Below are 14042 nucleotides of genomic sequence, written 5' to 3'. Positions count from 1 at the left end.
TTAATACTTTATAACTTAATAATTCTTTATTTTAATTCTTTATTTCTTCTTTGCTTGGCCGGTGTTTTATATGCAATTTCCGTTTTAGTCTTTAAATATTTCTATCTATCAAATATATCAATCTACCTACACATTCATATCCTGTATGTATATTTACTTATATTTTATTATATGCATTTACTTACATACTTACTTGCTTTATCGGGAATTTGCAGATACCGGCAATCCTCTGCCCTTAAAATTTTTTTTAATTTTATATTTTATTTTTATTTTTATTTATTTATTTTTCCATTTAGTGTCTTTTTATAACTCTTGCTGACATTTTCTTAAGTAATAACCTGTACATTTCAGTTGACCTCTTTTTTTGCCCTATATTTTTCGCGCTTTTTAACGTCATTTTTTTCTGGGTCATTTTGATATTTGCTTTTCTATTTATATTTAATTTTATCCCCATTTAATCTTTTTTCTCTTCTTCTTCACTGATTTTTCTTAATTACACTTTGTCTCGGCAGCCGTGTTAAACACATATCTTATTTTTCTTTTATTAATACTATTGGAATTTTTTTCCCTTTGCTTGTACATATTTGTGAATTATTCCACGGATTTCGGCCTTTTGGATTATTTTGGACTATCTTCCAATTACGCGATTTCCTTTGATTTTACTTGTGCAAATAGAAATTTAATTAACTTTCATGGATTTACTTTTTTGGATTTTACCATCATTAGATACTTTACCTTTCACCAGACTATCCATTCACGTGAAATTACCTTTTCTTCACCATATTCCCTCTGCTTCACTTTTTGTTATCAAGTAAGATCTTTGACATACTTGCAGTTTCATCAAATACTTTTGTATGCAAAATCCGATCCCGCATTTTGCTAATTCCTACCCTCTGATGAGAAGGAAAGTATTTCTTCGAAACTCCGCGGATTAAGGACTATCCGCTTATCAAGTGTTTCCTTTTCAGATTAAATATGTTTTTAACTCTTTTTCAAAGTGTTTTTTAACATGTTTTATTAACTATTTGCTCTTTATATATATATATATATATATATATATATATATATATATATATATATAAACTAGCAGGGAGACTCAGCATTTCCCTGGACTAAATGAGTATTAACGAATGTTGCATATTTCCAATATTTTTATTGTCATTAAGATCATTGAAATCGCCCATTTTCCAATCAAATCGATTGATTGATTGTTCTAGTCTAGCGGTTCACTGGGATACACCTAATGCATCCATCAAGCATTTGGTCGAGGACTGGTTCCTTTTTGAAAAGGTTTCAGTGAGGAGATGAGCGGCTTAATGAGTTCGATAGATTACACCTTTTCTTTATCCTGTTTTATTCTCATTTTATGAGGCTTTAAAACCGCTATTAATTTCTAGTCAATCTAATACAATTGCAATGTCAAACTTACTGCTGCATTTTTATCTGCATAATTTCTGGCTGCTAGTATCATGCAGGCCTCAGCATCTTGCATTCTGAAACAAACAAAAATAATTAAGATATTATGGTATCAGGTCATTGGATACTTTTATACAACAATAACATCATCATTCATTATCACCGAAGCGTACTGATAACAAAAGATTTCTATGGCTCTTTTTCATCATCCATCTTCATCAATCATCAATCATCAATCATCAATCTTGATACCAGCTTCCTTGAATAAGTTTCCAGATTTTTTTTTTTTGTATAGGCATTTAAAATAGTTGTAAACCCTTGAAAATTCAGTATCTTATTGCTAGACATCTTATGAGATGACTGACCAATTTTTATGTTTTCAGGTTCAAATGAACAGCTACACCAGGAATTGGAAAACACCATACTAAAGCCTGATTGTCACAGCTGGTGAATTTTAAAGATGCAATCTGGACGTGAGGACACCTTAGAAGAACGGTATGCAATAAAACTCTGTTTTAAACTCGGAAGAAAATGCCACGGAAACGTGTGGAATGCTTCAGACTACTTTTGAACCATCTTGCACGAATTGTGCATGGATTTTTGAGTGGCATAAGAGATTCTATGAGGGATGATGAGAGGTTTGAGAGGAGTAAGGAAGTCAGAACATCAGATTTGATTGGCCAAATAAAGAATTTCATGTAAAGGACCATCGTGTGTCTATAGAGACAATAAGTGCACAGTTTGATGTCAGTGTGGGAACTGTACACACAATTATTTGCAGATACAGAAGATTCGCATGAAGTTTGTCCTAAGGGTGCTTCATCCTTGTCACAGACTATTTTACTAAGATGGGCATCAAGACAGTTCCTCACCCTCCCTACCATCCAGACCTTGCTCCCTGTGACTTTTGGTTTTTCCCTAAGCTCAAGGATAACCTTAGAGGCTGTCGTTGAGACAACTAAGATGAAAGAGGCTGTGCTAAGGGTTATTGATACTCTCACACAAGTGGACTTCTATGGGATCTTTCAGAAGTTGTTGGAACGGTACAACAAGTGCATTGCAGCCGGAGGAGATTACTTCGAAGGGGACTAGAGTTTCATATGTCTACTATCAATAAATGTGCTCATACGAAAAAATCTGGAAACTTATTGAATGCCCCTTGTAAATTTCCCAGATGGCATCATGTGTATACACAGAGCTGATGAATGTCATTTTTTTTTTCTGATCAACCAGCACTAGTGTGTCCATGGGCAAGAGTTTACAATTGGAATAATCCACAATGAGAATTATCATTTGAATAATCCAAATATTAAAAATTATCAATTCTCATCTAAACAAATTCTGAAATATAGTCTCTATTTGTGTTGATACACCATTCACATTTTCCTTATGACAACAAAATAAGGAGGAAAAGTTATAACAAATTATACCTGCATCTAGCAAGATCAGAGTCTTTCAAGGCTGATCCCTGGATGTAGATGACTCTTTGTGCCCACAGTGGTACTTGTAACAGCATCTTCATGGTTGGGTCCAGTTCACATGGCGATAATAACACCACAAAGTAATCCTGAAATTATTGGCAGAATAGTAAGAAAAAAATAAACATTCTCAATGGCAGATAAACATAGCTAAATAAAGAGGTAAGTGCAATATAATAGTGATGTAAGGCAGAGTTACAATGTTTATCTCTTATCCCCCTCCCTCCCAAACACACGGCGGAAAGATGTGACACAAGTTCGGGAAAGTGGGATTTGAAAAGTAAGCGTCCTAGAGGAAGAGCATTCTGGCTTGCAAAAACTTACCTAGTCAGCCCAATCGGCATTCCCCGATAGGCATGCCGCAAATGATTTGCAATAAACTAATTCTTTCTCAAAGAGTAAGAAGGTAAAGCGCGGAAGGGCGGACCTTGTAGAACTGCACAGAATCATACCTTAGCCAACAGAGAACAAGCGACCTCAACAATGACCTAGACTCTTGTGGCGTTGAAGCCACTGACCAGCCACCGGAATTTCAACTTGAGGATGGTCAGTCTAATATGATGCAGACTTTACTCATAAAATTAATAAAAATATAAGTAGATGTTTAAAATTATATATTTTTTGACATGCGGTAGAAAAAAGAATCATACAAAAATATAATGGAAGGAAAGAGATGAAAAAAAAAATGATAGACAAAGAATTGATGAAGATGAAAGAAAACATAGAAAGAATAATCACTAATCTTGATGAAAGAATAATTACTAATATTGATGAAAGAATAATTACTAATCTTGATGAAAGAATAATCACTAATCTTGATGAAAGAATAATTACTAATATTGATGAAAGAATAATTACTAATATTGATGAAAGAATAATCACTAATATTGATGAAAGAATAATTACTAATATTGATGAAAGAATAATTACTAATATTGATGAAAGAATAATTACTAATATTAATGAAAGAATAATTACTAATATTGATGAAAGAATAATCACTAATATTGATGAAAGAATAATTACTAATATTGATGAAAGAATAATTACTAATATTGATGAAAGAATAATCACTAATATTGATGAAAGAATAATTACTAACATTGATGAAAGAATAATTACTAATCTTGATGAAAGAATAATTACTAATATTGATGAAAGAATAATTACTAATCTTGATGAAAGAATAATTACTAATATTGATGAAAGAATAATTACTAATCTTGATGAAAGAATAATTACTAATATTGATGAAAGAATAATTACTAATCTTGATGAAAGAATAATCACTAATATTGATGAAAGAATAATTACTAATATTGATGAAAGAATAATCACTAATATTGATGAAAGAATAATTACTAATCTTGATGAAAGAATAATTACTAATCTTGATGAAAGAATAATCACTAATATTGATGAAAGAATAATCACTAATATTGATGAAAGAATAATTACTAATATTGATGAAAGAATAATCACTAATATTGATGAAAGAATAATTACTAATATTGATGAAAGAATAATCACTAATATTGATGAAAGAATAATTATTAACATTGATGAAAGAATAATTACTAATCTTGATGAAAGAATAATTACTAATATTGATGAAAGAATAATTACTAATATTGATGAAAGAATAATTACTAATATTGATGAAAGAATAATTACTAATATTGATGAAAGAATAATCACTAATATTGATGAAAGAATAATTACTAATATTGATGAAAGAATAATTACTAATATTGATGAAAGAATAATTACTAATATTGATGAAAGAATAATTACTAATATTGATGAAAGAATAATCACGAATATTGAAGAAAGAATAATCACTAATATTGATGAAAGAATAATTACTAATATTGATGAAAGAATAATCACTAATATTGATGAAAGAATAATCACTAATATTGATGAAAGAATAATTACTAATATTGATGAAAGAATAATTATTAACATTGATGAAAGAATAATTACTAATATTGATGAAAGAATAATTACTAATATTGATGAAAGAATAATCACTAATATTGATGAAAGAATAATTACTAATATTGATGAAAGAATAATTACTAATATTGATGAAAGAATAATCACTAATATTGATGAAAGAATAATTACTAATATTGATGAAAGAATAATCACTAATATTGATGAAAGAATAATCACTAATATTGATGAAAGAATAATTACTAATATTGATGAAAGAATAATTACTAATATTGATGAAAGAATAATCACTAATATTGATGAAAGAATAATTACTAATATTGATGAAAGAATAATTACTAATATTGATGAAAGAATAATCACTAATATTGATGAAAGAATAATTACTAATATTGATGAAAGAATAATCACTAATATTGATGAAAGAATAATCACTAATATTGATGAAAGAATAATTACTAATATTGATGAAAGAATAATTATTAACATTGATGAAAGAATAATTACTAATCTTGATGAAAGAATAATTACTAATATTGATGAAAGAATAATCACTAATATTGATGAAAGAATAATTACTAATATTGATGAAAGAATAATTACTAATATTGATGAAAGAATAATTACTAATATTGATGAAAGAATAATTACTAATATTGATGAAAGAATAATCACGAATATTGAAGAAAGAATAATCACTAATATTGATGAAAGAATAATTACTAATATTGATGAAAGAATAATCACTAATATTGATGAAAGAATAATCACTAATATTGATGAAAGAATAATTACTAATATTGATGAAAGAATAATTACTAATATTGATGAAAGAATAATCACTAATATTGATGAAAGAATAATTACTAATATTGATGAAAGAATAATTACTAATATTGATGAAAGAATAATTACTAATATTGATGAAAGAATAATTACTAATATTGATGAAAGAATAATCACGAATATTGATGAAAGAATAATCACTAATATTGATGAAAGAATAATTACTAATATTGATGAAAGAATAATTACTAATATTGATGAAAGAATAATCACGAATATTGAAGAAAGAATAATCACTAATATTGATGAAAGAATAATTACTAATATTGATGAAAGAATAATCACTAATCTTGATGAAAGAATAATCACTAATATTGATGAAAGAATAATTACTAATATTGATGAAAGAATAATTACTAATATTGATGAAAGAATAATTACTAATATTGATGAAAGAATAATCACTAATATTGATGAAAGAATAATTACTAATATTGATGAAAGAATAATCACGAATATTGATGAAAGAATAATTACTAATATTGATGAAAGAATAATTACTAATATTGATGAAAGAATAATCACGAATATTGAAGAAAGAATAATCACTAACTAGCGGGACCTGTGGAAATTCCACAGTGGACTCTTTCATGTGTAATATATTGATGTTGGCATTCTGTGGATGTTCAGAGTAAATAGAGACGCTCTGATATCATTGTACCTATTTACAATGCCTCCCCACGGGACAGAGTTAGACACCAGGATTGTTTTTTAATGTGGAGAAAAGGTACAAAAATAAAAATTGTCTCAGTCGTGAAAGACTGCTCCTCCACCGAAAGAAATGGAAGTGCAGCATCTGAAGAACAGATACTACACTTTGATCTTGGTCCAAAGCCCTTTTTGTAGCTCTTTTGTTAAAACTGCGAAAGTATTTATCTGAGCTAGCTAGTAGGGACGCCTGGCATAGCCCGGTTATAAAATATGCTTAAATATGATATTTTAATTTATGCAGATTTCATATATATTATTATAGAGTCAATTTTCTATCGCTTTTTATATATTATAAAGTTGTGATGTTAAAAATTAAAACAAATATTAGTCCTCGCGCGAAAGCGCAGGATACAAAATGTTTTAAATAATAATAGAATAACAATAACAAAGTCTTTCGCTAGCGAGGACTACTATTGAGCCTAACCAGTTATACACTCCTTTTGAAATTTTCATCTCTATTTTTTTCGTTATCTACTGAATATTTTTGATGAAACCTATATGAAATATGTTCCTTATTAAATTATTAAGATTTTCTATTCTGAAAAAAGTTTTAAAAAAATTAATCTAAAAAGGTTATTTTAAAGTTTTTGTTAAAAAAATTCAGATTTTCTTATTATTCAGACATGTATGACAAAGAGAGAGTTGCAAAAAAGAGTTGTGGAGTGAGGAGAATTACAAACTGAAACAGAGAGAATATTCAGACCTATAATAATACAAAGAGGGGGTTGCAAAAATGAGTTGTGGTGTGAGGAGAAATACAATCTGAAATAGAGAGTAGGAGAGTTTTTATAAATACATACAAAATCATATTCATCTTTTTTTAAATCCAAATTAATAAATTAAATAAAATATAATCTTAAAAAGATAGGATACAAGTTAGAAAAGCATTTCATTCAAGAAAATTGTTAAACAAAATGTTTTACTATAGGCTTTAAAAATAAAGGTACAAGATTCAATTTGAAATTTATTTATCTTCAAAGTGCACTTTTATACATTTTACAAAGTAAGGTATTAGATTTGCATACCTTATTTTGTAAAATTTATAAAAGTACACTTTGAAGATAAATAAATTTCAAATTAAATCTTGTACCTTTATTTTTAAAGCCTATAGTAGAAACAAAAATTTTTGATAAGTTTTGGTTTTGGTTTCAATTCAAGCTGATGCACCCATATGAATACAAGCTTCTGTGGGAGAAAGGTTGCAGGGTAGAGAAAAGGGCATCCCTCACTAAGCCACAAAGTCTATTTTGTACTCTGTCAAGGCAGGATAGGCTGTTTTTAGCAGCTCCTGCCCAGATATGGCAGCAGTATTCCATCCTTCGACGTACTTGGCTTTTATATAGATAGAGAATTGTATCAGTAGTGAGATATCTTCTGGAGCGGTAGAAGGATCCCACCATCTTTCCAGCGACCTTGGCAACAGACTTGATGTACATGTTCCATTTCAGATCAGGAGTGAAGGTCAAGCCCAGGAGCTTGTCAAAACATGGGGTTTCTCCTAGACGAGAGCCATCCATTTCAATTGATGCCAGATGAGGATCAGAGCATTGATGATGTAAAAGATAGATGCATTAAAGGTAGCCAGCCACGTCTTCCCCCACTGAACCACTCGTTCGAGATCAGAGGAGAGAGAATCAGAGAGAACTTTGTCATTTATGGCTTTTGATGCGTTGCTGTAGATGGTCATGTCATCAGCATAGATGTCAATGAATGATTTAAGTATGTGTTTAGGGAGATCATTGATGTAGATCAGGAAGGGAGTTGGGCCTTGAGGGACTCCAGCATTAATACTGCAGGACTCTGATTTTTGTCCATCAACCACTACTCTTATGAGCCTATCAGAGAGAAATGATTTAATGATAGAGAGAATATTTCCAGTTATACCGTAGCTGGAGATCTTGTGAAGTAGGCCTTTATGCCATACTTTGTCAAAGGCCTTTGATATGTCAAGAGCAATTGTCCTGGAAAGGAAGCCTTTGTCAAGAGATTCACTAATCCTATGAGATATAACCGTTAGCACATCTGTGGTAGATCTTGCAGAACGGAAACCATATTGTGTGTTACTAAGAAGGTTATTTCTGCTGAGGTGGTTGACTATTTCTCTATTTAATATGGATTCCAGCAACTTACTCATGACACACAGGAGACTTATTGGTCTGTACTGAGAGAGAGATGACTTATCACCTGAGTTCTTAAATACAGGACATACTAATGAGGTTTTCCAAGGTGTTGGAAAGCACTTATCCTTAAGGCAACGTTTAAACAGTTTCGTAAGTATGGGAGCAAGTTCTTGTTGAAGCTTTTTTAACACTATAATTGGGATGCCGTCAGGGCCAGTAGCTTTATTGGAATCAAGGTTCTTGATTAGCTTGGTGACCTCATGCGCAGATATTTGTATGTTACCTAGCGTGTTCTGTGTTATAGGAGGAAATATGGGGAGTTGATGGCCTTCATCGCATAGGGTAGAATTAGCTGCAAAGTTTTTGGCAAATAGTTTGGCCTTGTCTGAAGCTGAGGAGATGACCTCTGGTCCGTTGATAATGGTTGGGATGGAACGCACACTTCTGTTCAGGATCCTATTTGTTATTTGCCAAAACTGGTGAGAACCAAGCCGCTGATCAGCTACTTTGGATTTAACAGACGGGGCATATAGCTCTCTTGCATTTTTTATTACTCTTTTACAGTGGTTGCTGGCGTTTCCTGAAAGCAGCTTTAGTCTCAGTGCATCTATTACGTTGTAGCTATGGAAAAAGTGATTTCTGTGTGCGATAGCAGCAGCACATTCTGGGGAGAACCATGGCTGGCTGGTAGGTCTTTGTTGGAATTTTTTTAGATGGTATGAATCGGTCTATGCCTACAATTAACCATTCGGTCAGGTCTGATACTATAGAGGACACATCATTTTTAAATATGGAAGCAGAGGTAGATCAGATATAAATGTATGGAAGCTATCCCAGTCATCCATGGAGTATCGGTATATAGTACGGTGGAGGGGTACGTCTGGGGACTTATTACATTTCATTTTTATCTTAACTGATACGACAAAGTGGTCGGATGATCCTAGAGGAGAAAGAATGGAACATGAACATAGATCAGGGGACGTTGAGAGAAAAAGTTCTAAGAGGCTTGCATATTGACCTGTAGTATCGGGCACACAGGTGAGCTCGCGAACAATCTGAGTGAGGTCATAAGCAATGGCAAAACCTCCCCTCATCGTCGGTCTTATTTGAGTGGGTCAGCCATTCCACGTTATGGACGCTGAATTCATCACATATGTGGATGTTAGCCTTGGGGTGTACAGACAGGATGTGGTTTATTTTCTCAGATATGCTCTTAAAGATAGTAACTCCGCTGTTGTGGGGCCTATAGAGGGAAAATATAAATGCAGTGGTGTAAGCAAGTGCAACCCGGAAGCACATATATGGTAAATTAGGATCTTCTCTAGAGATATCCCTGCCACATGGGAAGCCATCTTTAATGTACGCACATATTCCATGCCCATGGCGATCTTGGGGGTCAGATTTAGATGTTAAGTTAGAGTATCCGTTAATTATCAACTCATCTAGGGAAGTAGTTGGCCCTATTCCAGTTTCGTTTAGAAAGAATATGTCCGGTGTCGTCTCCTGTAATTGGGTTTCAACCTCTGGAAGGTTGGAACGTAGACCCCTGATGTTGGAGAAGGAGACATGGTAGTTGGGGTCTACGTTGGAAGATGGGGTTCTAGGTTTATTCGATTTTTTTTTTTTTGAGATGTTTCATGTTGAGGTTTTGGGATTTGTGGAACAGGTCGGCATACTTGGTTAGAGCAGTACAGAGAGAAAAAGGTAGGAAATTTTTTTTTTGTAGCACATGAAAAGGTAAAGCCATAACAATTACCCACTAGTATGGCATCCAGAGACTACTGCATGGTCCAGAGTCCATTCACAAAATGGCAATACAGCAGTCCCAGTACTTTGCGCCTGCTGATAAGACAGCCTCCTTAGTGGTTAATCCAAGGTTCGGGTCCCTGACTATCAGGCGGATAACGTCAGTCCAGTCAAAACGTTTACCTCGAGCACCCTTACTAGTGACATGGCCACAAGGATAGACATAGAGACAGAAAAATTTCCATCTCACACTACTGTTTATCAAGTACTACAGACCTTTAAAGCAGCTTTTTCTTCACCCTTTGTCAGAAAAATCACTCATTTGCATGAGAACTGAGGGACAAAAAAGGAGAAGCGAGAGTTACTGGAGCTGCCGATAACACATCCACTGTATTATCTACTCTCCATTAAAAAAAGAAAGAAAAAAATAGGGGGGTGGGTGGGAGGTATAAGGGACTTATTAATATCTACTTAGTAAAAGTCCGGGGCTCAATTATCAATTCAGGACGCTTTTGATGATAATCTCCCCTCCCATATTAATGGGTGGATGTTTTTGGCATTATATATCTCGAGTTTGAATAATTCGAGCTTCACCTTATAATTAAAATCCAATAATTAACTTTTATCAATCTGTGAAGTCGGCTTAATATTAATTTACATTTGAGTTTATTATTCAAGATTTTAATTTAAAGAACTGTCCATTTCACATCTCTTCACATCTCAGTCTCCTATTATAAATGTCGTCCCCGTTCTGTGACCCTCTCCGCTATGCAACACTAATATCTATATATTTATAAAAATGAGAATGTGTGTGTCTGTTTGAGGACAAGTCTCAACCTAAATCCTCAATGGATTTTTTATCTACAGACTTGAAATTTGGTATATAGTATGTTCAGACATGTGGAAAACTTTTTAATCGGTTTTCATTCGAAAAAAAAAAAAAAAAAAAAGGCTGCTAAGGGGTCAAAATTGAAAACTGGTACTTGGGGGTCATTAAATTTTTATCTGTTTGTCAACTGTTTCACGACTGCACATATGCGAATCGTTCACATAACAGCTTCCTTATGTTAAGAATAAGTAGGTTTGAAGACACTTTTTAAAGTTCGTGTCAAGCTGGCCTAGTGGTTATCGTATTTGCCTGTTTTCAAGTTTTGGTTTCGATCTCAGCTCGAGTATTTTTTATGTTATTTACAAAAAGTGAACTGTTTAGAAAAAAAAAAATACTCGCATACTCATGTCGCAGTTTCTGCATGAATTAAAATATGATATTTATGCGTATTTTACGACTGAGTAACGCCAGGCGGCCTGTTAGTTTTATATATAGTAAGTACATAGAAAAAAAAATACTAGTAATTTGTTAAAAAAAGATGATAGGATAAAAGTAAGAATGAAACTGAGAAAATAAAAGAAAAATTGACAGACGAAAGGAAAAGGTTGAAGCAGTTGACAGAGAGAGATGCAGAAGTAAAAATATAGAAATGAAAAAAAACAAAAAAAAAACAGATTACAGGAGTAAGGAACGAAAGGAAAGATACAAGGAAGAAAGGATTAATTGGAGGAAAGAAATACATAACAGATGACAATGATAAAAAGGGTTTAAGACGGGTTTAAAGAAATGCATAAAAGATGACAAGAAAAAAAAAGATGTTTAAATAAAGAAAAACATAAAATATGGCGAGGATAAAAGATAATGTGTAAATTAGGAAATTGTTGTGGCCTGGAAAGGTCACTAAGGAAGATACGGACACGAAGATGGATTAAAAACAATGTATTTGTATTGAGAACAAAAGATAATATACTGCGAACAAGAGTGGTAGTGTTTAACACCAATATGGTATATGAAGTACGCATACGTGGTAGTGACCTTTCTGCCATCACGAGAGGATGTAACACAAGATCTAAAGGTGGTATGAGTGAACCAGTGCCCCTAAAGGAGGAGCACTCCAGCCTTACAAAAATAAGTCTAAGCATCCCTGATGCCATTCCCCAGTGAGGGCGCCTCATACAATAAACGATAAACTTGCTCCACCCGAAATTCAGGTGGCAAGGCCTTGGAGAGTTGACTTCTTAGGACTACATAGATCATTTATACCAGTACGACAACTAAAAGGCTACCGAAATGGCCCAGTTTCTGTCAGGATGCTTGTCAAAGTCGGAACCGCGACTGACGTGTACTACAAAGTACACAAACACCACGAGAGTCGGTACTTCTTGTTATATTAATACAGTTCGGAAGAATATTGGTATATAGGCGAGTCTTTACAACAGAAATACATAAAAGATTACAACAAAAAGATATGCTTGTTTGTTTGTTATTTTGTTTGTTTAAATAAATAAATAAATAAATAAATCCTAGTGAGTACATGATGCCTCCGTTCAGTCTCGAAAGACAAAGGATACCCTCTGTAGGGACAGCTGCACGTGTAAATGTGAGGCAACGGTTCCTATTTACAATGCCTTCTCACGGGACAGAGTTAGACATGAGGTCGTTTGACAAGGGTTGCGCAATCATCAACCACATCTCTCCTGAATCCACACCGTTTGAGTCAGTGGCAAGGAGAAGTCCAGAACGACTGGAAACAATGCCGAGATAAGCAGAGAGCACATACAGCACCTGGAAGTCCCAAATGGTCACCCATTTATTACTGACCAGTAGAAGAAGAAGTAGAAGAAGAAAGAAAGAAAAGAAAGAAAGAAGAAAAGCTGGTGATAAAGAATAAAGCCAAAAAGGAAGGAAGGAAAAGGGGATAAGAAAAAAAAATAGAGACAGCAAAAAAAAAAAAAAAAATGAAAAATTGAAAATTGCATATAAAGTAGAGAATGAAGGAAGATAATGTTAAAAAAAGAAGAAGAAAAAATGGAGATGGCAAAATACTTTCTTACCTGAAGTTTTGGATGAGCATAGAATTCATTAAGAAAATCCAAAACCGTGTCTGCCTGAAGAGTCGTCGTACACACAACCACATGTTTTTCTGTTTGAGCTCGGTGGCTACTATAAGTTCCACCTTGTTTTTGCCTTTCTATCCATGTATAAGCCAACTGTTCAAACTGAAATAAAACACATGCCTTATTTTATGTGGATCAAAATAAATTAACAACAGATCAAATCTACTAGACCGATTTCACGCTCACACACACGTTATCACCCTTCAAGTTTTTTTTTTTTAAGATAAGATCGTCTGATCGCTAAAGGTGCAATACAAAACTGCAATTTTAAAATTACATCTAATCTATAGTATCAAAAGTGAAAATTCAACTAAAATTAAAAAAATTTCTTTGACTTCTGGCTAAGATACACTTGTAGAATCTGTTTTGTTCAAAGATGATAAAATAATATTGTGGAATTGGCATTTGCGCTGAACGTCCAACGGTTTTTATAGATAGACTCCCATAACTAGATATATTCTGCAACCACCTGAGCACCTGTTAACCAGAGTACTTAGATAAGTACGTTTCAGTTTGAGAAAGGTGGTGCAATAATATTGTGAATCCTGCATTCGTGACGGATCTTCATAGTATTTTAAAGAATGGCAGCAATATACAACAGATGAATGATAAAGCTGTGGAATTTCCACGGTAGTCATACTTATGAGAGCGTTTGAAAGTTGAGAATCAGGAGTATGAAATATATAAACCCAGTTTAAATTAAGTCTATTACATTTACCTGGTGAAGACTTAACTCAGCAAAGCAAGAGAATTTGAGCCGGTGCATCTGCTACTAGTCTCTCCCTTCTGGACAGAGTTCAAAAGAGAGTCGCCAACCTGA

The 14042-nt window shown here is 33.0% G+C and overlaps 1 protein-coding gene across 3 annotated transcripts in view; it reads right to left on the bottom strand.

Annotated features, from left to right (window-relative positions):
- LOC145254815 (potassium channel subfamily T member 2-like) overlaps positions 1-14042 on the bottom strand; it is a 534670-nt gene that overhangs the window by 172449 nt on the left and 348179 nt on the right. For all 3 annotated transcript variants that reach the window (XM_080113638.1, XM_080113639.1, XM_080113636.1), the window contains 3 exons: positions 13160-13324; positions 2847-2983; positions 1430-1493 (listed from right to left, as the gene is read on the bottom strand). In XM_080113638.1, coding sequence (XP_079969764.1) covers positions 1430-1493; positions 2847-2983; positions 13160-13324 — 366 coding nt within the window. The remainder of the gene's footprint in view (positions 1-1429; positions 1494-2846; positions 2984-13159; positions 13325-14042) is intronic.

This window comes from Euprymna scolopes, chromosome 30, assembly GCF_053919585.1.
Source record: "Euprymna scolopes isolate OS-2025 chromosome 30, ASM5391958v1, whole genome shotgun sequence".
NCBI classification, from domain to species: Eukaryota; Metazoa; Mollusca; class Cephalopoda; order Sepiida; family Sepiolidae; genus Euprymna; species Euprymna scolopes.
The sequence above is the reverse complement of the archived record's forward strand: the minus strand, read 5'-3'. Positions and strand labels throughout refer to the sequence as shown.